Genomic DNA, 22,797 nt, shown 5'->3' with positions numbered 1-22,797 from the left:
ATCCGATCGGTCACCACCTGCACCCGGCCACCTCCGCAGAACGGCAGACATCAAACCTAACACCTATAACTACCTTTGCAGCCCCTATGCAGGCGGCTACCCTCTCTTCATCTGCTGTCACCAGCCGTCAGCGCGAACCACACATGTTCGCAGGTCTCCGTGGTGATGACGTCCAAGACAGGCCCGACCTATACAACCATGTGGGCTCAGCCAATCGATGGACCGAAGCGGAGAACTTGAGCGACCTCCTCTTTCTACCTGAACAGTGTAGCAAAAACCTGGTATTTCAATCACGAAGCTTACTTTGTCGATTTGTGAAGCTTTTTCAAAAAACTGCGACAAATGTTCGCATGCTCATCGGGTCATTTCGAAACCACGAAACAGAAGCTGGCTGTGCGTCTTCAACTGGCAGCTGAGAAACACACTTGTATATTGAAAATTTTCTGGCCCTCTGTTGCCATGCAAACAGTGATATCACGAAAGACGAGCGCGTTCGCCACATCCTTAAAGAAATTGGCCCAATCGCATTCAACGCCTGTGCGGTTGGCGTTGCCACTATGGTTGAACACATCATTCCAACATGCCAACACCTTGACCATTTGCAGTCCCTCCGCCATGAAATGACAGGAATTCTTGCTTTATGCTTCCTCTCAATTAAAATAATTATCTGCACCATGATCCGGCACAAACTTCGAGACCCCGAACAGTAATGGTCCACTGTCGCCTCCACTCCGTCCCCACCATTTCGCCTCCCGAATCTCATTAGGCAAGGATTGGCGGCAATGGTGACACCGAAAACTCCAGTCGCTCCACCAGCACGCCCGATGCCCACATGTGCTGATGTGACGTCCAGGACGACACCAGCAGCATCGGTTGCTCCCAGTGATGCCCACATATGCGGAGATTGCTGCTATCCGCCCTCCTTCGGTAAAATCCGGGCATCCTGACATTGCTCGTAGTCATTTGGCTTCTGTGCCAGGTGGAATGACTGGTGTGCCCTAATATCCTTCGTGCTGTCAATCCCATCCCGTCTGCTTTTACAGCGGTATCCTCGGGCACATTTCTAGTTACTATCGTCACCGCCAGCTGGAGGAACGATGAGGCTATGCTGAGTTGGAGCGAGACTGGTTCTAAAGACCAGATCTGTGTGCTCCAGACACCTACCCGTCCCCGCAGTGCAGGTCTCCGTCTCCTCCAGTCTACCCTCGTCAACATCAAGGCTACCACTCCTCTAGACGACGCTCTCAATCGCCCTACCGCTGCTCCACAATGCCGCTTTGTCCCATCATCTCCCGTCGCGTTGAACAATCTACGGAAAACTAAATAAAGTAGTTTTGTTGGGAAAAATGTGTACCGTAGACCGTCAAAAACGCCTCCCGTTCGCCAAGCCAATATGTCGTCAGTGATTCTTGAAGGTATTTTTGTGCAAGCTCTTGTTGACACCGATGCAACCGCTTCTACTTTGCTTAGTGACTTGTGTTCGCAGCTCCGAGAAGTCAGAACGCCCTATATGGGGCCTGTGTTGCGTGGCGCAAATGACACTGCTGATTCAACACGACGGACAGTGTACGGCTCGTGTTTTCACCGGTTGCATACGTCACCACATCGAGATAATTGTCTTGCCCACGTGCGTTCATGAACTGATCCCCGGTTCGAACTTTCTACTTTCTGCTTTTGCTGTTATATTGTTTCAAAAAAACGTCGTTCACATCACTGATACAATGAATGCGCCAATTCCGGTTTTGTCACCCTTGAACTCCAGCTCGGTGCCCCACCGCAGTGGTCTAGGGGCTAAGGTATTCGGCTGCTGACCCGCAGGTCGCGGGTTCAAATCCCGGTGGCGGCGGCTGCATTCCCCATGGAGGCGAAAACGCTGTAGGCTCGTGAACTCAGATTAAAGTGCACGTTAAAGAACCCCAGGTTGTCGAAATTTCTGGCGCCCTCTACACTGTGCCCCTCGTAATCCTTTGGTCTTTTTGGGACGTTAACCCTCACATATCAATCGTCATCTTCAGCTTAGACATTGCTGAAGACTGCGTCCTGCGCCCTGGTCAGAAACACGTGAGAAATGTCACATCTACCCAAGTAGCCAACGGTGATGCACTAGTGGCGTCTTTTTTCGCTGCTCTATTCGTGGAATTCTCGTCGCCTCTTGGCTCCTCTGGTTTTCCTGTGCCCGCGTTTTTCTCCCTGTTTGTAACACCACTGCAGAATCTATGCTGCTGCCCAAGGGAATGGCGGTGGCAAAGATCGAGAACTCTCCTTTGATCTCCGTCGCGGCACTCTACCAGTCTTCGTCATTATTACCAGCTCCAACTTCACGTTATATCTTTTTTTGGGAGCTGTAATTGGTTAAGACCTCTCACCTGAACCGCCAGAAGCACTATTGCGTCGATAGTTGTGCTCCAACACAGAGTCAGCCTTCCGCGGCTGTACAATGCATTGAAACTGACGGCTCTCGTGTGATACGGAGTCGGCCACATTGGGTTTCACTGTTTAGAGACAAATTAGTGAAAAAGGAGTGAACGAGATGCAGTCGTCAAATAAAGTACCGCCTTCTTCTAGTTCCTGGGCCTCTCCAGTCGTTTTAGCTAAAAAATAATGACTTTGTTCGTTTCTTCGTTGACTGCCGAGCGTTGAGTAAGATCACACGCAAGGACGTATACCCTAAGTCTCGAATCGATTACGCTCTAGACACACTCCAAGGGGCAAAATGTTTTTGGGCCTCGACCTCCAATCGCGCTTCTGGCGAATCCCCTTGAACGAAGCTGACAAAGAAAAAACTGCCTTTGCTATGCCGGACGGTCTTTATAAATATAATATATTCCTATTTGGCTTGTGCAACGTTCTAGCCACGTTTGAGCGCATAATTGATACTGTTGTTCGTGGCTTGAAATGGAAGACCTGCCTCTGTTAGTTAGATGATATCATTGTTTTTTTTTTCTCCTTTTCCCAATGTCTTCAAAGATTAAATACGGTACTTCAATATTTAACAAAGGGCGACCTTCAGATCAATAATAAAGGTGCACATTTGCCAGCAAAAGTATCACTATCCTCGGTCACGTCATTTTCAAAGACAGAATCCAACCAGATTTTCAGAAGATCGCAGCAGTGCTACAGTTCCCTCGACCGTTCAACCAAACGACGTTGCGCAGCTTTCTTGGACTTTTGTCCTACTTTTGTCACTTTTTACGCAACTTAGCTACCCTAGCGGCTTCACTAAATAAGGTATTCGCCACTGGTGTTCCTTTCTCATGGTTCAACGACTGCGAGTCCACATTTAAAATAATTATTCACGACCGTGGCAATGTATACTCCTTTCGCTACGCGTATTCTTGAAAGGTCGCAAAGAAGTGGCCCGAGAGTTAGTAAACTGTACTTTAACTGCTCCACAAGTGACCATTTGGTCACACAGTGTCGTCTACCACTAACTCCAGCATTTTCAAAGTGGCAGGAAGATTTCGAGTCTTCCAGCTCACAACAGCGGGGAAAAGAACTGCTGGTGATGCCAATGCCCACCAGCAGTCGCCAGTAATTGAGCAGGTGTCATGTGTTTCTGAAGCGGGTTCTATTTTGTCTGTTGCTGTCGCCATCAACGGACAAACGATTAAAGCCATCTTGGATTCTGTAAGTGTCAAAAGCTTGATTACAGCACTAATAGTTGACAAACTCGAACTGAGCATAATGCCTTCGTCCCTCTGTTTGGTAGGGGCAAGCTGCCATCAGCTACAAAATTTAGGTCAAGTCAGTACTGTGGTGACAGTGGACGACCAAACACTGCAGCATGATTTTGTTGTTATTCCCCAGTTACCTCACGAAAGAATACTGCTTGGCGATGGCTTCTTACGGGCTTCAAGAGCCGTCATCGACTGGGGCTCGGATAGCTTCGCGGTATCGGCCCCCCAAAGGCTACGCAAGGTCTACCCGGTTAGGAAGCCAGTACTGCCAGCTTTATAGCGGAAGTTAGTTCCTGTGGCCTGGCATCGCGTGTCGGAAGATGAAAATCATTTAATAGCCATCACCGGGACAAAGATCTTGTATGACCACTATTCAGTCATAGTGGATCCCATGGTAACAGCTGCATCGAAAAATACAGCGAAGGTTTCAATTACGATCTGCTCTTCTCAAGCCGTCTTGCTTTCTTATCAGAGGACAATAGGCCTCGCTGAAGAAGCAAGTAAAATTGGGGATATTGAGCTTTCTGAAGAGGACTGCAAACAGATCCTCCAAAATTGATGCCTTCCTTCTCCTGTGAACCTTGATGCACCACCAGCTCATAAGGTCGTCGATCCGCAGCACCGTTGAATCGCAATAGGAGACGTCAGCTTTACCAATGGAACAACGTTATCTTCCAATGAACTGCAGGTTGTGAAAGATTTGTTGGTGCAACATTCGGTTTGGTTTGCGCAGTCAAGTACAGATATAGGCTCCTGCACAGTTGAGCGACATTGAATTTCAACCAGAAACGCAAAGCCAATATTGCAACGTCCTCGCATATTGCCACCAGCACAGTGTGCTCTCGTCAGAAGTATGATCAAGGGCCTCATTGATGCCAATATAGTGCGACCTACTCGGAGTACTTGGGCGTCACCCCTTGTCCTTGTAGCAAAAAAAGACAGGACGACGCACATGTGCGTTGATTGTCGACGTCTCAACGCCGTCACTGAGGGTATTGTGTAAGCTACCCCAAAAATGGAAGATGCGCGGCAAGCACTCACCGGAAGCAGGTGCTTTTCTTTTATGGACTTTGTGTCTGGATTTCAACAGATCGCCATGCATCAAGATGACATACAGAAGACCGCCTACGTCACACAGTGGGGACTTTACGAATTCAACCGGATGCCACTTGGCCTTAAATGTGTCCCATTCCCATGTCAGCGAGCCGTGTAACGATCATTGACGGTATTAAATACGACAATTCCCTTGTGTATGATGACTGCGTAGACTTCAGCCGGACATTTCAAGAACACATTCCGAAGATTCAGTACATATTTACAAAATTCGAAATAGCAGCCTTGAAGTTCAAGCCATGGAAGTGTTTAATTTTTCTACTGTCATCAATTACCTTGGGCACGTTGTTAGAAAAGACGGTGAATCTCCCGACCCATCGATATTGGCAGCTGTTCACGCTTTCTGGCCTCCTCGAAATGTACAGTAACTACAATCATTCATCAGGCTTACTTCGTGCTTCAGAAAGTTCATCCCAAATTACAGCGTTATCGCCGCACCTATTAGATCACTCCTGAAGAAAAACGCTACAATTTCTTGGGAATAAGATCAGCAAGTCGAATTTCAGATATTAAAGCTCGTGTTATGCCAGCCGCCTATCAATAAACTATTCTCCGAAAAAACATAGTTTGGAGTCCAAGTACACACATATGAATCTCGGCTCCGTTGGGAGGTCTATTGCTGCAAGAGGATGAAGAGCGACGATATTGTCCAGTGCTTTACTTGAGCGGATCTCTCAGAGGCTTAGAGTTCAATTATTCTTTGACAGAACTGGAAGCTCTTGCAGTAAAATGGGCCTTAAAAGAGCTACGACCATACGCGATTGGCCGAAACTTTCAAGTTCTCAGTGACCTCTATGCACTGTGCTGGGTCTTGCGCTACAAGGAAGGAAACCGACATCTTCTACGTTGACCACTGATTCTACAGCAGTTTGAATTTTCGTAATCAATAAATCGGGAATTTCGCACAGCGCACCAGGTTGTATTTCCGGAAACCCGCCATTGTTGATGAAGTTGAACTAATTCTTGCAGTATCATATCCATCGCTGCGATTCTGTGCTACATGAGTGGGGAGCAGCAACAGGATGCGTTTTGCGCTTAATTCCTGGATATGCTTAGGGGTGCGCTGGGCATGAAAAGGCAACAGAAACGTATTCAAAAGTAGTTCATAACGCATAACGACGTGTTGTACAAAAGAGAACATGGTTCAGTGAGCAGACGATTTCTCCTCTGCCTTCCTGCACAATGACAAGCTGAGGCACTCCGCAAAATGCATGAAGGACGATACGGTGGTCACACGGGCACCAGGCGAACATTCAATGCCCTTAGGTCTAAGTATTACTGGCCAAAACTCTATGCAGATGTGAGACGGTACGTGCGTCACTGCGACCTTTGTCAGAGGATGAAGATGTCGAGACCGGTGCCTTACGTCCTGGCCACCCAAGAAGTTTCAGGCAGAGGCTCAAAGTAAGGTTTCAGGCGGGAAGCATGAATGAGGTCACGTGCACGTCAGCGCAAGGCGTCCGGTTGGGAAACTGGCTTAATTAGAAACTGAACCGAACAGGTTTTCTTCAAAACAGTGTAAGGCTCCTAATACCGGAGGACAACTTTCGGGGAGAGTCCCGGAGTTTGATATGGGATGGCGAGCCACACAAGAGACCCTGGGGCACAGCTGGGACCTGGAAGGGCGAAACTACGGTTTTCTTTCTCGCTTGCTGCTCGTCCAAGGTGAACGTACGGGTGAGCTGGCGTCACTCTTCGGCTTGCCGAACAGCATCGGAGATAGGTGGACACTCGGAAGCATCAGGACGGTAGGGAAGTAATGTATCGATTGTATGGGAAAGCTCGCGTGCATAAAAAAGAAAGAGGTGAAAATCCCGTGGTTGTTTGTATTGCAGTGTTATATGCGAATGCGACGTGTGGGAGAACAGAGTCCCAGTTGCTATAATCAGATGCTGCGTACCTTGAGAGCCTATCAAACAGCGTGCGGTTAAACCGTTCCGTTAGCCTGTTAGTCTGCGGGTGGTATGCCGTCGTTTTCCGATGAATGACGTGGCACTCCGAAAACAAAGTTTCGATGACCCCAGAGAGGAAGGCGTGGCCTCTGTCACTAAGGAGCTCTCGAGGTGCGCCATGTCGAAGGATAAAGTGACCTAAATTGTAAGAGGTGACATCCTGAGCGGTAGCGCTCGGGAAAGTGGCTGTTTTGGCGGAGTGTGCCAAGTGGTCGACCGCAACTATAATCTACCGATTGCCATCTGGTGTCAATGAAAGGGGACCGTAAAAGTGAACGCCAATGCGATCAAATGGCTTGGCAGGGCATTGAAGTGGCTGCAACGCGCCAGTCGCACGTCGCGGTGTTGATTTGCGTCGCTGGCAGTCAGGACAGCACTGCACGAATTTGCGTACAAAATTGTATATGCCGCGCCAGTAATAGCGATGAGAAGGCGTTCGTATGTTTTGAACACCCCGGCGTAGGCAAATTGCGGATCGTCGTGAAGAGAGGCGCATACTTGCGATCGTAAATTGCGTGAAATCACCAGTAGTCATCGGCGGCCATCGGTAGCGTAGTTGCGTCGATTAAGAACTTGATCGCGGATGGCGAAATGAAAAGCTTGACGTCGGAGGGAGCGAGATACCGGAAGGTTGGGCGTGCCGACTAGATATTCGAGAAGAGATGCGATCAACGGGTCACGACGTTGTTTGGTGGCAATCGAGCCGAAATTTAGCGATGAGAAGGTCTGAAGGCAAGTGTTTTCACACGTCGGATCTGGGGGTAAAGGTGAGCGGGACAGGGCATGAGTGTCACAATGTTTGCATACGCAGCGGTATACGACGCGAATGTCGTACTCCTGGATGCGGAGTGCCCATCGCGCAAGGTGGCCAGACGGGTCTTTCAACGTAGAGAGCCAGGAAAGGGCGTGGTGATCAGTTACCAGATCGAACGGGCGGCGGTATAAGTACGGCCGGAACTTTGCAAGTGCCCACACCAGAGCCAAACACTCTTTTTCTGTCACGCTGTTTTTAGTTTCGGCTTTCGTCAGAGTGTGGCTAGCGTAAACAAAAACGTATTCTGAATAGCCGGGCTTTTGTTGAGCGAGGACAGCGCTTAGGCCGACGCTGCTGGCGTCTATGTGCATTTCGGTAGAAGCCGTTGGGTCGAACTGGCGAATAGGTAGGGAGGAGAGCAGACGGCGCAGAGTAGTGAAGAAAACGTCACATGCAGGAGACCAGGAAGAGAGGCTCACGTCACCGCGAAGAAGCTGGGTTAAGGGTAACATTATGAATGCCGAATTGTGAACAAATCGCAGGAACAAGCAGCACTTACAAAACTGCCCAGCACCTTTATGATCGCCGGCTTGGGAAATTCTGCAACTGCTCGAAGTTTTGCTGGGTCAGGTAATACGCCGTGCTTCGACACGATGTGGCCTAGGATGACGAACTCACGTGCGGCGAAGCGGCATTTTCTCAGGTTAAGCTGCCGGCAAGCGTTGGTCAGGCAAGTCAAAACGTACCTGAGGCGAAAGAGGTGCGTAGAAACATCATGGGAGAAAACCACGACACATATTCCACTTAAGGCCACTTAGCGTATTATCCCCAAGCGCGCGCGCACAGCGCGACTGTCTGAAAGCGCATCTACTTATATATATATATATATATATATATATATATATATATATATATATATATATATATATATATATATATATATAATAGCAGTAAGTTATTTTTTCACCCACTTTTCTTTGTGTCTATCTACATTCCATTGGTTCTAGTAACTTCCCCTATGAATTCCTTGGCATTATTGTCTTAGATTTTATTTACTATTGTGTCAAAACATGGAAAAACGAGCCCTTATGTATACACTTCATTTCTATGTATATTTGTATGTTGTTGCACTTCATCTTCTCATCTGTATGTACTCATCCACACCTAGGCCTCCGGAATCAAATTGATACTGGAATCATTCCACTTTTTCGTGACGCTGGATAGAAATGTGAATGAAGTACGGAATTACGACTTTTACCCAAAATAGAGAACCTTTTTACTACACGCTTTTTCTTTTTTTCAAATCAGAACCTTGATTTTAGTTATAAAGCCGCATGTTCAAATGGCTTGGCTGGTTGCAAGCACAGTACATATAAGCCATGCACCTACCACAAGTTTGTCCTTATATTGACTATGCCCCTCTGAAGTTTGTCTCTATTTTTGCGTCACCACGGTCTAGTAGAACTACACTGTGGAGCATCTCTCCCCGTTTACGCCTTGTGGTTTTTTTGCCCTTGGCCACAGCCCAGCTACAGTTTCCCGCCGTCTGCTGTCTTCACACCCTTCACGTATTTGTGCTAGCTTCTGTCACCATTGGCACACTCGAACGCATGTTCGTAAGAAAACGTTTCTCGATGTTATGATGTGTATTAACAATGGCACGATGCTATTTTTAACTGCAGTCTCACCTCATACTCTATCACCTTTGTCACTTTTTTCATACTGCCCCTCTCCTTGTCTAGACACACGAGTGCCTTTGCGAAAAAACTCTGTAAGCCAAGGATTGTGGTGGTTAGAAGAAGTAGGCGCCTAATTTCTGCAGCCCTGTAGGAAGCATGGTGATCAGCACAGCACGAAATCGTATAGGATGAACCGTGTGCACTTTCCCTCCCTACAGCTGCGCCGTGGTGATCTAGCGGCTAAGGTACTCGGCTGCTGACCCGCAGGTCACGGGATCGAATGCCGGCTGTGGCAGCTGCATTTCCGATGGAGGCGGAAATGTTGTAGGCCCATGTGCACAAATTCGGGCGCACAATAAAGAACCCCAGGTGGTCGAAATTCCCAGAGCCCCCCCCCCCCCCACTATGGCGTCTCTCACAATCTTATGGTGGTTTTGGGACGTTAAACCCCACATAACAATCATATCAATGAATTCCGCTCCCTACAGACAAAAAGAGGAAATCAGCTTTTGAATGCGTTGGTTCCGGAAGGCACCAGAAGCAAGAAAGCCCACGTAGCCACGGTCGCAGTGCCACCTTCAAGATTCCCAAAGAAAAGCCACCCGCCAAACTAAACCCACGTATTCTTCTCCATTCTAGGGACAGGCGAGAGATCCGGGTGGCGGTGCTGCCGCCGCCGCACGTGTTGGCGGTTGGAGAAGCGCTACCACAATGCACTACCACACAGGCTCCTGCGATATTGCCGAGGTGAGCGGTCGCATCCTCTTCGGCTCCGTCTTTTGCAAATGTTTCCGCAGCATTCTTGAAACTGCTTGGTGCATGTTTGAAATCATCCGATTTGTGAAGAGGACAGGATGCGGCAGATATCGAACTTTGAGGTGGGCGACTGCTTTTCTTGACATTATCCGAACTTTTGTGCTGCCAGACGCTGTGCTAGGCACAGCGTCTGGCAGCTGTTATGCCACAAGCATGGTCTTCGTTCGGGAGCGCTTGTTTCCACGAGAATCAGCGCAGTTCCAGTGTACTCTCCCTCCCTCCCGGCACCACCTTCCACGCAGATGGCGGCGAGCCATCGTGCATTTCCGGGCAAAGCGTCGCCTCCTCCGCCGAGCCTCCGTGCCGTTTCTGGGAAAGGTTCAGCTTCTCCGCCATGCATTGGGGAACTTGTCCTGTAGAACAGACCAAAACGTTATTTAGGCCGTACCAGCCTCATGTTTAAAGGACTTTGCCCCAAGCGACCTTGTCCTGCTGGCTGGCTCTGCACGAATTATAACCTGCTGTACTAAACGTTCTTACCTGTTGCTGTTTTCAAAACTGATTGCCTCCCTATTCCGCCTCTTGGCGAAGGCTTCACCGAAGTTCGTTCGACTGCTCGCCGCTTTTGGCTACCACTGCCATCGCAACAAACAGGAAATCCTAACAGTGTTTGGCAGCTTCGGCACACGATACCTTACATTTGGCAAGCCTGATCGGATTTATGAGCACGAGGACGACCGACGTGATAGCGTTTGGCTACGCTGAGATATGCTACCCTACTTTTGTCACGCCGGATCAGACCCCTGGAAGCTCGAGCATGACCGACCTGATATGAGAGTTTGGATACGCTGGAATAGCTACCCCTGTCCCCAACGTTTCACTGCTGTGGAACCCACTACCTCCATCTCAGCTGCCCAGAGTTGGAGCGGATTCCTGCAGGCCTGAGGACACCCACGTCATTGTTCGACAGCAGCCACGAGTCGGACCATCGTGAGATACTTTGGTTGGGTGAGTGCCCAACGTTTACTCTTCATTTCGCCAGACCTCTCTAGCACAGGCAGATGTTAGTGAGAGTTTTTGTTTTGTTTTGTTGGTAATTATTTAATATTGACGTACTTCAAACCATGAGATTAGATTTAGAGTACGGTGAATACCAGTATAGAGCATCACGATAGACGAGATTGCGATAGACCAGTACCCTGTGCAGAACGTGCTTGAAATTTGTAGAGCCAAGGGGATTTCAATAGGGTCCACTAAAACAAAGTAAGCGGTTCTACAGGTGATGTGGGCAAAGATTTTGACGGCCGAGGAAGCTGACGTGTTTTGGGAACTCGTTTGTGAGGAAAAGCAGAAAGCCGAAGAGCGATAGGCTAGGAGTCACGAAGAGTGAAAGACCGAGGAGAGTAGAAAAAGGAGAGCACAGTCTTTCAAAATAAGAGAGCTTGATTGTGAAATACAAGCACTTAATAGGCAGCAAGCGCAACGGAAGCTTCGCAACTTTAAGATAGGCGAGAACATCGCGCATTTTCTCGATGACATTGAAGTCGTTTGTTCCAATGTATGTGTTTGCTGCGACCTTTGGGTGGAGAGACTCGTCACGTTGTTACCGGGCAAGATCGCGCATATTTTGTATTGCTTATCAGCTGAGGAAGCACGTGGCTTTGGTCATGATAGATATGCTTTGATAAGATATTTTCTCTTTCAAATCCTGCTGAAAGTCGGAGCGATAGAGACAGAGCTGAAGCGTGTCGTAATGCGCCAGAGATAGACGCACGCCGAAGAGAGTGAGAGAATGAGGCGTGTCGTAGAGCGCTGGAGGACGACGCGAGCTGCAGAACGATGGAGGCTGGGGCCCGTCGCGTAGCACTTCAAGGTGGCGCTCACTGAAAAGCGTTAGATGAAAAGGAAAACGGAAAGTGCAAGAGGCTGATGGCCGTCGCTATGCGTACGCCGCTGAAGTGCGTCAGGGAAAGTGGGACGCTGAGGAGAGTCGTGATACATCTGACGTTGAGGCCTTTCACAAGGTGCAGGACAACGAAGAGCGTCAGACAGAACCGTACAATGGGGAGCATCACGAGAAGTTAGGGGTGGAGGCCAATCAGAAACCTAAGAACGCAGAGGCGCATCGTAAAGCGCTTGAGATGTGGACGCTTGGCCGAGCACGTGATCGGGATGAATCACGTCAAAAACAGCAGGAGGCTGACCACGAAGGCCTGGGAACGAGGGCTATCGCGTAAAGGGAGAGAGAACCCTTACAAACTGAAGAGACACCTTCAGTTGAGTTGAGTGGCTTCAAAGGCATCGGGAATCCAGTTCTGTCGCAGGCAGATACAGCTTACGAGGAGCCCGAAGAAAAGCTAACTAACCAGTCTAGAGTTCTTTCAGTGCCTGTCAAAGGCAGCGCACTTGAAGTTAGGTGTGTCAAAGCAGCCGGCATTCCTAGCTAATCCGTCAAAAGAAGGCGTTGGCAAAAGCGTAATGCGAAAAAAATTGGCCCGAAGCTACATGTTACACTGTGAAAGTCGTTGAAAGGCAATAGTCTTTCGTCTGGAGAGAGTGAACAAAACGTTTATTTGATGTTCTTCTCAAGAAAATTGGTGAATGGTATTCTGGAGGCGCTGCGTAAGAGTGCCTCGAGCGTGTAACTGAGGCGAACAAGCGCATCTTGGCACGTTAAACACGAGTGCCATCTGGCTGTTATCTTCGAAAGCGAAGGCATGCGCGACCGCGGAGAAAGATGCGCGCCCGTCATGGAGGTGACAAGGTGTAGAATACAAAGCGATGGGCACGTGCCACCACCGTGCCGTCGTAGCAAAGCGTTGGAAACACCTTCTTGAGCATCGCGTTGCACTGTCAGCGCCGCGCGATAAACGCTACAGTCCTTAGAGATACGTGTATGTGTCCTCTTGCAGTATAAAGGCAGACATACAAAACATAGACATGGTGTTATGGCACCTCTGATATGCGCATTATTTGCTTTTTTAGTTGACAATCGCACAATTATGAATGCTAAACCTTGAGCAATATTGATGGGCGCTTCGGATGGGGTTGTCCCACAAAACACCTATACACTACTATGTAGGCCGTTCGGTTGGTCGGTTGGCCGTTTGGTGCCATTTGGGGTATCGTTAGGGCGGAAAAACAGACACATGTACAGACAGACAAAATTTTTTCTGTCGGAGGTCCCCAAGAAAGACTATCGTCTTTAAAACACAACAGGCGCCAAGCGTAGGAAAGCGCAAGGGTCCTCTGAAAAATTTTTGAAGGTCACACTCTCACTGAGTTCAGGGCACACGGGAAGCGCGTCGAGAAAAACCGAATTGCAAGGTAATTCGGGCGCCAGATTAATCGCCTGGTCTTATGTTTTTCACTGCCGCGTAGAGGCAACCACAAAGGGAAACATAGCTTGCGCCTAAGCTGGAATACAGGAAATGGTTACGGGTCGAACGAGCGGGGTAAAGGACGCAGGGTAGATGCCCCTTGTTCGAGTTAAGTGGCTGTACGTCAAAAGTTACTGCTACCGAGTTCAGCAAACAGCTTCGTTCGTTGTGCCTTTGTCATGACCAAATCCCTCGAAAACTATGGAGTGCACGACGCCCCAGAGTTCATCTGAGAGAGGCCCCGTCCTGCCATTATTAAGAATAGGTATTGTAATCAAATTTGAAAAAAAATTTCTAGTTTTGTCGTCAGCCGTTGAGCAAGTGCCTCTGAATGTTTGCAAGTTTTACTTTCCATCTAATCGAAGAAACTGACAATGATATGCTTGTTTGAATTATTTTGTTTTCATAATAATTTGAAATGTAACAGTTAGTGTGTTTTGTTTTAGCAGAGAAGGCTGAGTAAAAGCCCTTGTTTAAAGTACCTTTTGTGTTTTGCATTGCGTGTTAGTTTGCACGTCAGTGTGGGTTAACGTTTCACTTTGTTTTGTGTAGCGATTGCAAGTTTGATGTTCAGTGTTATTTTCTTGATGGTCAGCGTGTTTCACATGTTGTGATAATCATTGGCTGCGCGCACTGAAGTGAGAGCTTGAAGAGAATGAATTTTGTTAATTTTAACAATCTGACACTTGCAGGCGACGCCAGTGTGTTCGATTCAGAAGTGCTTGGTGTACTAAAGTGTAGTTTCGGGGCATAACTAAGTTAACCTCAGCAGCTTGCATCGTACACAATCTGTCTAAATCACAATAGAGAATCGCTCAAAAATATTCTGTTCGGTTAAGTGTCATGCACTGAAACTTAGCTAAAAGTGTGTCTGCATTATGTATTCCTGCCCAGGATCGTCACTCGTAATGCTATAGTTTAGCTCAGCCTAATCACATGGAAATATTTTCGTTTCTGCAGGTCTGGCGATTAGACCAGCATTTGGAGGACGTTTGCTTCGGCCAGAGGGGTTTGGCTTTGTGCTCGACTTCGCCGTTGCAGTGATCCCCTGCAAGGCTGTGAAAGTCACTACGGGTGGAGAGAGCAGAACAGCCACAATTTTCAATGGCTTACAAGTATCCCTCCTTCTGAGCCACGCTAGACGGCTCAAAACTCCGGATGCCTTGTTTGGCAGCGGGGGTGCTGTTATGCCTCAAGCATGGTCTTTGTTCGGAAGCGCTTGTTCTCACAGGAACCAGCGCAGTTCCCGTGAACTCCCCCCCCCTCCAAGCGCCCCCTTCCACGCAGACGGCGGCGAGCCATCGTGCAGTTCTGGACAAATCGTCGCCTCCTCAACCGAACCACCATGCCGTTGCGGGCAATGCACCGGGGAACTGGACATGCACCGAGGAACTGGCCTCGGAGAAGAGGCAAAAACGTTATTTAAGGCCGTACCGGCCCCATGTTTAAAGGATTTTGTCCCATACCAGCCGACGTTGTCGTGCTGGCCGGCTCTGCGCGAACTGTAACCTGCTATATTAAACGTTTCTACCTGTTGCTGTTTTCAAAACCGATTGCCTTCGTATTCCACCTCTGGGCGTAGGCTTCAGCGAAGTCCGTTCAACTGCTCACCGCTTTCGGCTACCGCTACCATCGCAACAAACAGAAAGTCCTAACACAGCCCTACGTGGCGGGACGTGCGCGTCCAACATGCCAGCTATGCAAGTAGAAGACGAAGTGCTGGCGGCAGAGGAATTTACTGAAGATCTACGAAGAAGGACGGTTTCCAAGCGAAAATCAAGACTTCCGACAAAGCCTGCACCAAGCGATGACGCTTCACAAGGCGAGCTGGCTGAACAACGGGGCACAGATAAATGGCCCAGTGGCTTTGCAGTTAAGCAACGCATTCTGAAGGCGTCGCAAACGCCACCGATGCCGGTGGCATTCGTAGTAAGATAGTAATTCGCCAATGGGGTGGATTGAATTTGTATTGTATAAAGTCGGTTCTACAACTGTGGGCAAGGCTATCGTTGAGGCGGCAGGCCTCACTACTGAGCAGATTAAAAATACGTTATTTGCCCCAATTTCACATAAAATATCTTCGTAGCTAGTGCGCCAAAAAGGAGCAACGCTGAATGCTATGTCAGAATCAGGTCAGTAAGAGTGGAGGACATGAATTTCGAAGTCAATGCATAAAAGACTGCCCCACACTCTACGTGTAAAGGCATCATTCCCATGTAGAAATTAGAGATGGACCTGCTGCACTTGAGCGGAACGTCGTTAATGATCGCAATTCACTGGCTCTGGTCATCAAAAGAGTCAAGAATACTGGCTCGGTAATCATTGTGTTTGACATCTCAAGCGTCCGCAAGTCTGTTAGGTATGGGCCAACTTTGTTTGGTCCGTTGTTACTTGTACCGCAAGCAAGTCGACGTATGCTACGTGTGTGGGAAGCTTGGACACCGGGAAGATGTCTGTCCTGCGCCCGAGTGCATTGAATGCCGGGGATGCAGTGCTCGGAAATCTGCAGAAGACCATATCTGTGAGTCTTGTTGCAAGATTTGGGGAGGTCCATGCGTGACGGCAAATAAACAATGGAGTCAACGATACCAGGTTCTCTATGTCATGCGTGCTTGCCGAAAGGAGGGGTCTAGAGAGAAACTTTCAGCGGAAAAGAAGTAGTCAAGGTGGCGCAGCTGGCATGTGTCTCTCAACGCTGTGGGAGATGCTCGCGCTCTCGGAGTCGTTCGAAGTCGGTACGACGGCCATTGCATGGAAGTCTAGCCTCAAGGAGCCACTCTGCATTTACTGGTAGAGGCGGCAGTGCCGCTGAAAGGCGGATAACCTGTGCTGACAAGGTCAAGGGTGGACCAATCACTGGCTGAACACGAGAGTAGGGCCAAGAGCATGGGGGCTGTAATAGAGGTAATGGCAGGATTGCACAATTGGAGAAAAAAAATCATAGCTTAAAAGCAGTCATTGAAAGGCTTGTGAAAGAAATGAATGAACTTAAGAAAAGTTGCCTAACAAAAGAGAAGGTGAACCTAAAAGCACTAGTGAGGGTAGCAAACCTGATAGCTCGATTTAGGTACCAAGGTCTCTGGAGGTTCCTAAAGAAAACGTAGCTGATGAGCAGACACCGACTCCGAAAAATTGGGCGCTCTCGACAGCTCGGGCCTACGCCAAAGTTTCCTCTGTGCTTAAAGAAATGACGGCGACATTACAGGACAGATTGAATCAGATCATTATTAGATTGGGGCGGATAGAAGAGAGAAAAATATCATGGATAAAATATTAGGTAAAATTGAAGTATATCTTAACGAGACGGTAGTGCCTTCTATGGAGCGGGAGTGCTCTTAGTCGCTAACCCATTAGGACAAGTCCCCTAGTGGAAATAAACTCAACATGAGTAAACCAAATTTACAAAGCCAAGATGGCGGCTTCAAATAATAGTTAATTTAGTACTTGGAAGTTGAATTGTAGGGGTTAAATCATACGAAGGCGTCCCTGCAGCAGTTCGTTAGAGCGGGCATTGTGAAACCTCAGGTTATTATGTTGCAGAAAACTCTGACATCTAGCGTAACCTTAACCAGTTTCAAAGTGGAGGTGAGAGATAATAAGAAGGGCAGAGGGCTCACAACACTGATCAGCAGAAGTATGGCGTATGCTGGGCATGAGCTTCACGTGACAGATTGCAGGATTGAATATATGATGGTCGAGGTGATTCTAGGTCTGCAAGTAGCCTGTCAGAGGAGCGTTTACCTCCTTAACTTGTACAGCAGCCCTAGCGACACGAAACAGAGTTTTAAAGCTCTCTTAAGCAAGGAAGGTAATCACGCTATGAATACATCGTTGCTCATTGGAGGGGACTTTAATGCGCCCTATCATGTGTGGAAGTACGCCTATAGCACAACCAAAAGCGAGAGACTATGGCAACAGTCCCTAAACTTAAATTTATTTCTCATTAAAGACCATTCGTATCCCACACGTTGCGGCACGTCGACGCCTGTAGATTTAACACCATATCTTACTTTTGTTCGTTGGGTGGTGGATTCGTCCTGGTCAAATTCTAATATAGATTTCGGCAGCGATCAACACCCACGTATGCTTACTTTAGAGATGGCTTCTAAAAAGGAGTGAATACTCAAGCTTCTTGTCTGAGATGCATTTAGAAAACGGAGAAAACAGAGAAACGAAGGTCACGGGAATGAGTTCACCTTAGAACACTGGACTAGTCAGCTCAAGAGTGACATTGAGGCAACCACTAAGGAACCTAAAACAGATATGTACACAAATCAGATAGTCATTTGGCACACTTGTTGCAAGCTAAGCAGTCACTAATAACGACATAGAAGGGTCAGCGGTTGAACAGATGGCTTAGAAAGCGTGTATCATTGATTAATAAAAAAAATGAAGACCACTGTCGGGTATTGTCCAAGCAGCAATGAAATGAAGTATGCAATTCAGTGGATGGTGGTAATAAAAGGGGGAGCACCTGGAATTTACTCAGTCATTTACTGGATGAGGCCAATTCTAAGTCTCTTCAGAGGATGGTGATAGGTAAGCTGTTCCATGAGGCGTGCCGAAACTCATCAGAAGAAGAGGTCAAAGCTCATCAGAGGAAACTCTCAGACCGAATTCGGTAACATTGTGTTTGGGCAAAGTCACTCAGCATGTAATTTTAAATAAGCTAACGCGTTATCTTGAGGAAAATGGGGTCTTTCCGCGCTCGATGATAGGTTTTCGTTCCGGCCTCTCGACTTATGATGTAATTTTTAGAATTAAGCATTACCTACTCGATAGGCAACCAAGGGACACTAAGGTACTACTTGCACTTGATGAGAAAAATGCTTTCGACAATCTCCGACACTCTTTCATTCTACAGGTGCTGTCAGACTTGAATCTGGGGCAACAGATTTTTCTCTTTAGTAAGGCTCTCCTTGTAGATTGGAGGGCATGTCTCGGGTTGAGGAAGAGCGAGTCTTCAGTCTTGAAATAGGGTTCTCGTGGTGCACCGAAAAGATCTCTACTCTCGCCAATGTTGTACATTCTGGCGATGTCAAACTAGCTACCTTACTGGACACTGCGGAGGGTATTATCTATACTACCTACGCGGACGATGTCACGGTATGGAATGTCGGTGGTAGTGATCTTTAGGCTAGGCTGCAAGAGGTGGTAATTATTAAAGAAAACTGTTTGGCTCGTATGGTACTCAAGTACTCCTCTGAAAAGCCAAAGTTGTTAATCTTCAAATCCCAGAAGTTAGGTAGTAGGTCGAAGAATTGGGTACCGGATGTTGAGACATGCATCATAGTTCATACAAGCAATGGTCATCGGTACCAAAAGTCGATGCTATTAGGGTCCTTGGTTTTGTAATTGAAGCAAATGGATCGAATATTGTAAGTATTCGGCGTATTACGAAGAAGACACAGAAGGCCATAAGACTTATCCGAAGTATCTCTAACGGGCATAGAGGATTAAAAGAAGATGCGATGAGCTTGGTTTACGCATTTGTTTTGTGCCTTTTTGCGTACATAGCTGCTATTCTAAATTGAAAAAAAGGGAGAAAGACAAATTGGAAGCTTTATTTAGAAAAGACGATAACATGATGCTCGGTTTGCCTTTGAGTACGTCAAATCACCTGTTGCTGCGGCTGGGTTTGCATAATACTCTTGATGAAATTGCCGAGGCTCAGTGTACAGCACCGAGAGTGCGGTTGCTGGTTACGCCAGCTGGTAAGTATACCTTACAATCAATCGGAGAATCGCTGGCGATTCGCGATGGTGCGCGCCTATACGAGTTAATAGTGAACATCAAGGCTGATATCATGGTTTGTCGGTTTCCACGAAATGTACATCATGTGCATAATGTAGGGAGTCGAATAGTGAGAGCGAGGGCTTTGTTGCGCGAGGCAAAGAATCAGGAGGTAGAGTCTGCGTTTTTTGAAGCAGCATAGATTAACGGGAAAGATTCTCACTCGATGGTGGCGGTAGAAGGGAAAGGGAGCGTTCGAAATGCCACTTCCGTTTATACGAAAGATCTGGAGGTCGCTGAGCAGGTGGCTATTGCCCTAGCACCCACTGATTCGGAAATAGTTGATGTAGTTAGTGACTCTCGCTCTGCAATTAAAGCCATCTCGAAGGGAGTTATTAGTGAATCGGCGCACAGACTGTTGCAGGGTAAGGGTATCGCTCCGAATACCATTACTTTGTTTCCGGCGCACATGGGGTCAGTAGAGAGGGCCCCAAGTAATCTCAAAGAGTTGGCGCACAGGGAGGCACGAGGATTAGTGTGCCGTGCAATCCCTGAGCAGGTTGAATCTCTCACTCCGGAGATCAGGTACCAGCTGTTGACGTACAACGATATAACCAAACATCATTACTTAGAGGGCAGGGAATTCCACTTGCCACATTCTAGACTGAACAGGCTACAGGCGGTTAAAATAAAGCTTTTGCAGACGCGGACGTACCACAACCCGGTCCTCATTATTAAAGTTAATCTGGACTGTGGGGATTTGATTTTTTGTAGTATGCGTAGGCGCTTGCTTGATTTTAAACACATGTTCTGGCGCAGCTCGATAATGGCCGGTGCGGCTTCTCTCGTTGAACAGTGGTGACCACGAATGATCCACAGTGACGTGCTGGCGGACCGATTCAAGGCTGTCTAGAGGGCCCGTGTGGTGGCAGAGTGGCTTAGCCTCTTTGTCTCGACGTAAGAGCAGCCAGCATCAGTTCTGGACTGATCCACAGGACTTCACTAAAGTTCTCCATACCATACCACACAAGCTCCTGCGTCAAGTGGTTCACGCTTGAGCAGCCCATGTTTGTGAAGCGCAACACATAGTAAGGTAGAAACCAATTGTTTTACCTCACTTTTTTAGAACCAACTATTTAAGGAGCCGTTCAGTCACAATTCGCGTTTTGAATCTGAGCGTTGAATCGCTGATTAAGCTTTCAAAGTTTTGGTGCGAAATTTTGCTAAATGAAACCAAAATAAAGTTGTTTTTTCACCTTGCGAAGCTTGCAAACTTTATTGCAGCATTTAATGATCTCGAGCACGCCTGAGTTCCTTTTATGACGTCAGTCTATTGACCAAAGAACTAGTGACCGATTGCCGGACGTGTTCGAAAGATGACGCGTTCAGAAGATCGAGCTCGGGAAACGAGACGTTTCATAATCTCGAGCTGGTCATCTTGCACTCTCAGGTTTCCGTGGTGGGATCATTTTATAATTTTCCTTATGTTTTTTTCACTTCGCTTGGTTTCTACGACTCGGTACGTATCTGTGTTCGTATAGCCAAACAAAGAGGGTAGTTGGGACTATTTTTCTACACACTTATTGGCTGGTACTCTAATATTACGCTCAAATCAGTCATGTAGGCCTGAGTACCTGCTCTATCAAAGTCGAAGGCCACATCATTTTCTAAAGATCCACCTTTGGTTAGGCAAAGCCAAGACGTGATGTTAAAGTGTGAACAATCTACCAGTTTGTAAAACAGAAACCAAGTCATAAGTTGGCATACACACAAGTGAATTATCCTAACATTCCTGAACAGAGAAACAAATTATCCTCGCACGTTGGTTCTCAATTATGTCCACTCAAGAGGAACGTATACGCTATGCACGGCCTGATCTTTATCTCACGAGCAGTTTAGTACCTTACAAACGTAAATAACCTTTGCGACAACAAAAACAATGCATATATGCGTACAGGCGAATACAAAGTTGTCATCACGCCTGCATACATTCCCCATGCATTCCTGGGAGGTGCGCTTTGCAAGCATGAGTGACGACGAGCAGTGTGGCCGTGTGTTTGGTATTGGATGCATAGGCACAAGAGGCGCAAGTGGTGGTGCATTGTTCTATCTAATATCCGCACATCTTAAGCGTTTTGTTCCCATTACCGAATTTTATGTTCTTAATATTCAAGACCACTCTAGCGAGGGACAAAACTGCTTAATTTTCTTGAGCACTATTTTTGTCAACATAGGAATAGCTGTGTCGTCCGTTTAGTATTAGAAAATTTAGGCTTGAACAATAAAATAACAGCATTCAATCAAAAATGCTGATTATGCAAGAACTATACGTAGCGGGAGAAGTGCTCCTATGGGAATTGGTAGCGATGTTTTACTTCACGAGCTATGTCATTACACTATTAGACCTCAAACTCGGTAACGTGTTTTACGTACTTTTGAAGTTCTTAATGCGTCTCATGAAACTTAATTATGGTGTAATTATTTCTTGACTCAATAAAACTATCAAGATGCATTTCCAACATTGAATAATTGAAGGAATAGAATTGAACGGCCCCACCAATCCCGGAGAGGGTCTGGTCAATTTTCTCATTACAACGAAAAAAAGGAACGGAATTGTGGCCAATCCTTCTTACCTGCAAAAGAATTGGAATAAAATGAAGGGGCCCAATCCGCAACACTAATTGTAGGAATGTGGCTCAGCCAATAAAGAAGAATCTTGCGTCGTCAACTTTGTTTACAAATGATGGAGGCGCTAGGTATTCATGTCGGTACTTCTCGCATAATATATGTATACATAATATGGCAATAAATATGCCATCGAATATTTCTTAAAATGATATCGCAGTCATGAACAAACCTTGCCAGAAAAACATATTGTAAATGTCCTAGACAGCAGCACGCTCATTTATAGCGTTGTTGCAGGTTACATAATAATTTTAAAGGTGGCTTTATTATACAAAACGGTAACACACATGGGTAGACCATCTACCATTTAGGACTCACACGATTGATTAATGTGCACAGTGCTCACGAATTAGGCATAACACCTTCAACACAAGCATTTTGAGTGTGACAAAGCCATTTTGCTAAAGAGAGACGCATGTAACGCTCAAGAAACTTTACCTGAGTGTAGTCGCACAGATGATTTCGACTTCTGCCCCCTTTATAAACCTCTCCGCAGACCGTATAACCAAAGACTGCTAAGATAAACGTAGCTGCACTCAAAGGCCTCACCATAATTTTCCAGATGTTTTAGACGTTAGGTATTATACATCTGAGATGGCTAGTTAGACGTTATGTCCTATATAACTGAGACGGCAAATGAGTAAGGTCAACGAAATCAAGGAGGCACTTAAGGACTAGTAATGAACTATACTTTATTATGTGTAAACTTTTATTAGGTCCTCGTAGTGCTTTCTCTGATATTTTTCAAATGTCCTAAAAGTAAGGAAAAGACAACCATTTGTATTTCGATGGTTTTTTAACTGAATGCGACACCACACCTGAGGCCACGTAACAAACCCTTTCGCTAGTGGCGTCTATTGCTTAGTAACCGTGAATACGTTTTCTGCCTTTGATGTTTTTTGCAGAATAACAGATTATTGAGCCCGGAAGGGAAATAGAACACGGAAGTTTTAAACCGTGAAATTTATCTTGATGAGTTATGTCGATACTTCCGTGATTAAAACTTTACTTAGCTTCTTATTGTGACGTCCTTTCCTGTTTTCTTTTTTCAGGCTGCCGAGCGATGAC

At 46.9% G+C, this 22,797-nt stretch overlaps 1 protein-coding gene across 1 annotated transcript in view; it reads right to left on the bottom strand.

The window, feature by feature from the left end:
• LOC142764836 (uncharacterized) overlaps positions 1 to 22,345 on the bottom strand; it is an 82,787-nt gene extending 60,442 nt beyond the window's left edge. The window contains exon 1 of the mRNA XM_075865370.1: positions 22,168 to 22,345. Within this exon, the coding sequence (XP_075721485.1) occupies positions 22,168 to 22,281 (114 nt within the window). The 5' untranslated portion in view covers positions 22,282 to 22,345. The remainder of the gene's footprint in view (positions 1 to 22,167) is intronic.
• Positions 22,346 to 22,797: the final 452 nt, after the last annotated feature.

Source organism: Rhipicephalus microplus, chromosome 6 (assembly GCF_043290135.1).
Source record: "Rhipicephalus microplus isolate Deutch F79 chromosome 6, USDA_Rmic, whole genome shotgun sequence".
Taxonomy (NCBI): Eukaryota; Metazoa; Arthropoda; class Arachnida; order Ixodida; family Ixodidae; genus Rhipicephalus; species Rhipicephalus microplus.
The sequence above is the reverse complement of the archived record's forward strand: the minus strand, read 5'-3'. Positions and strand labels throughout refer to the sequence as shown.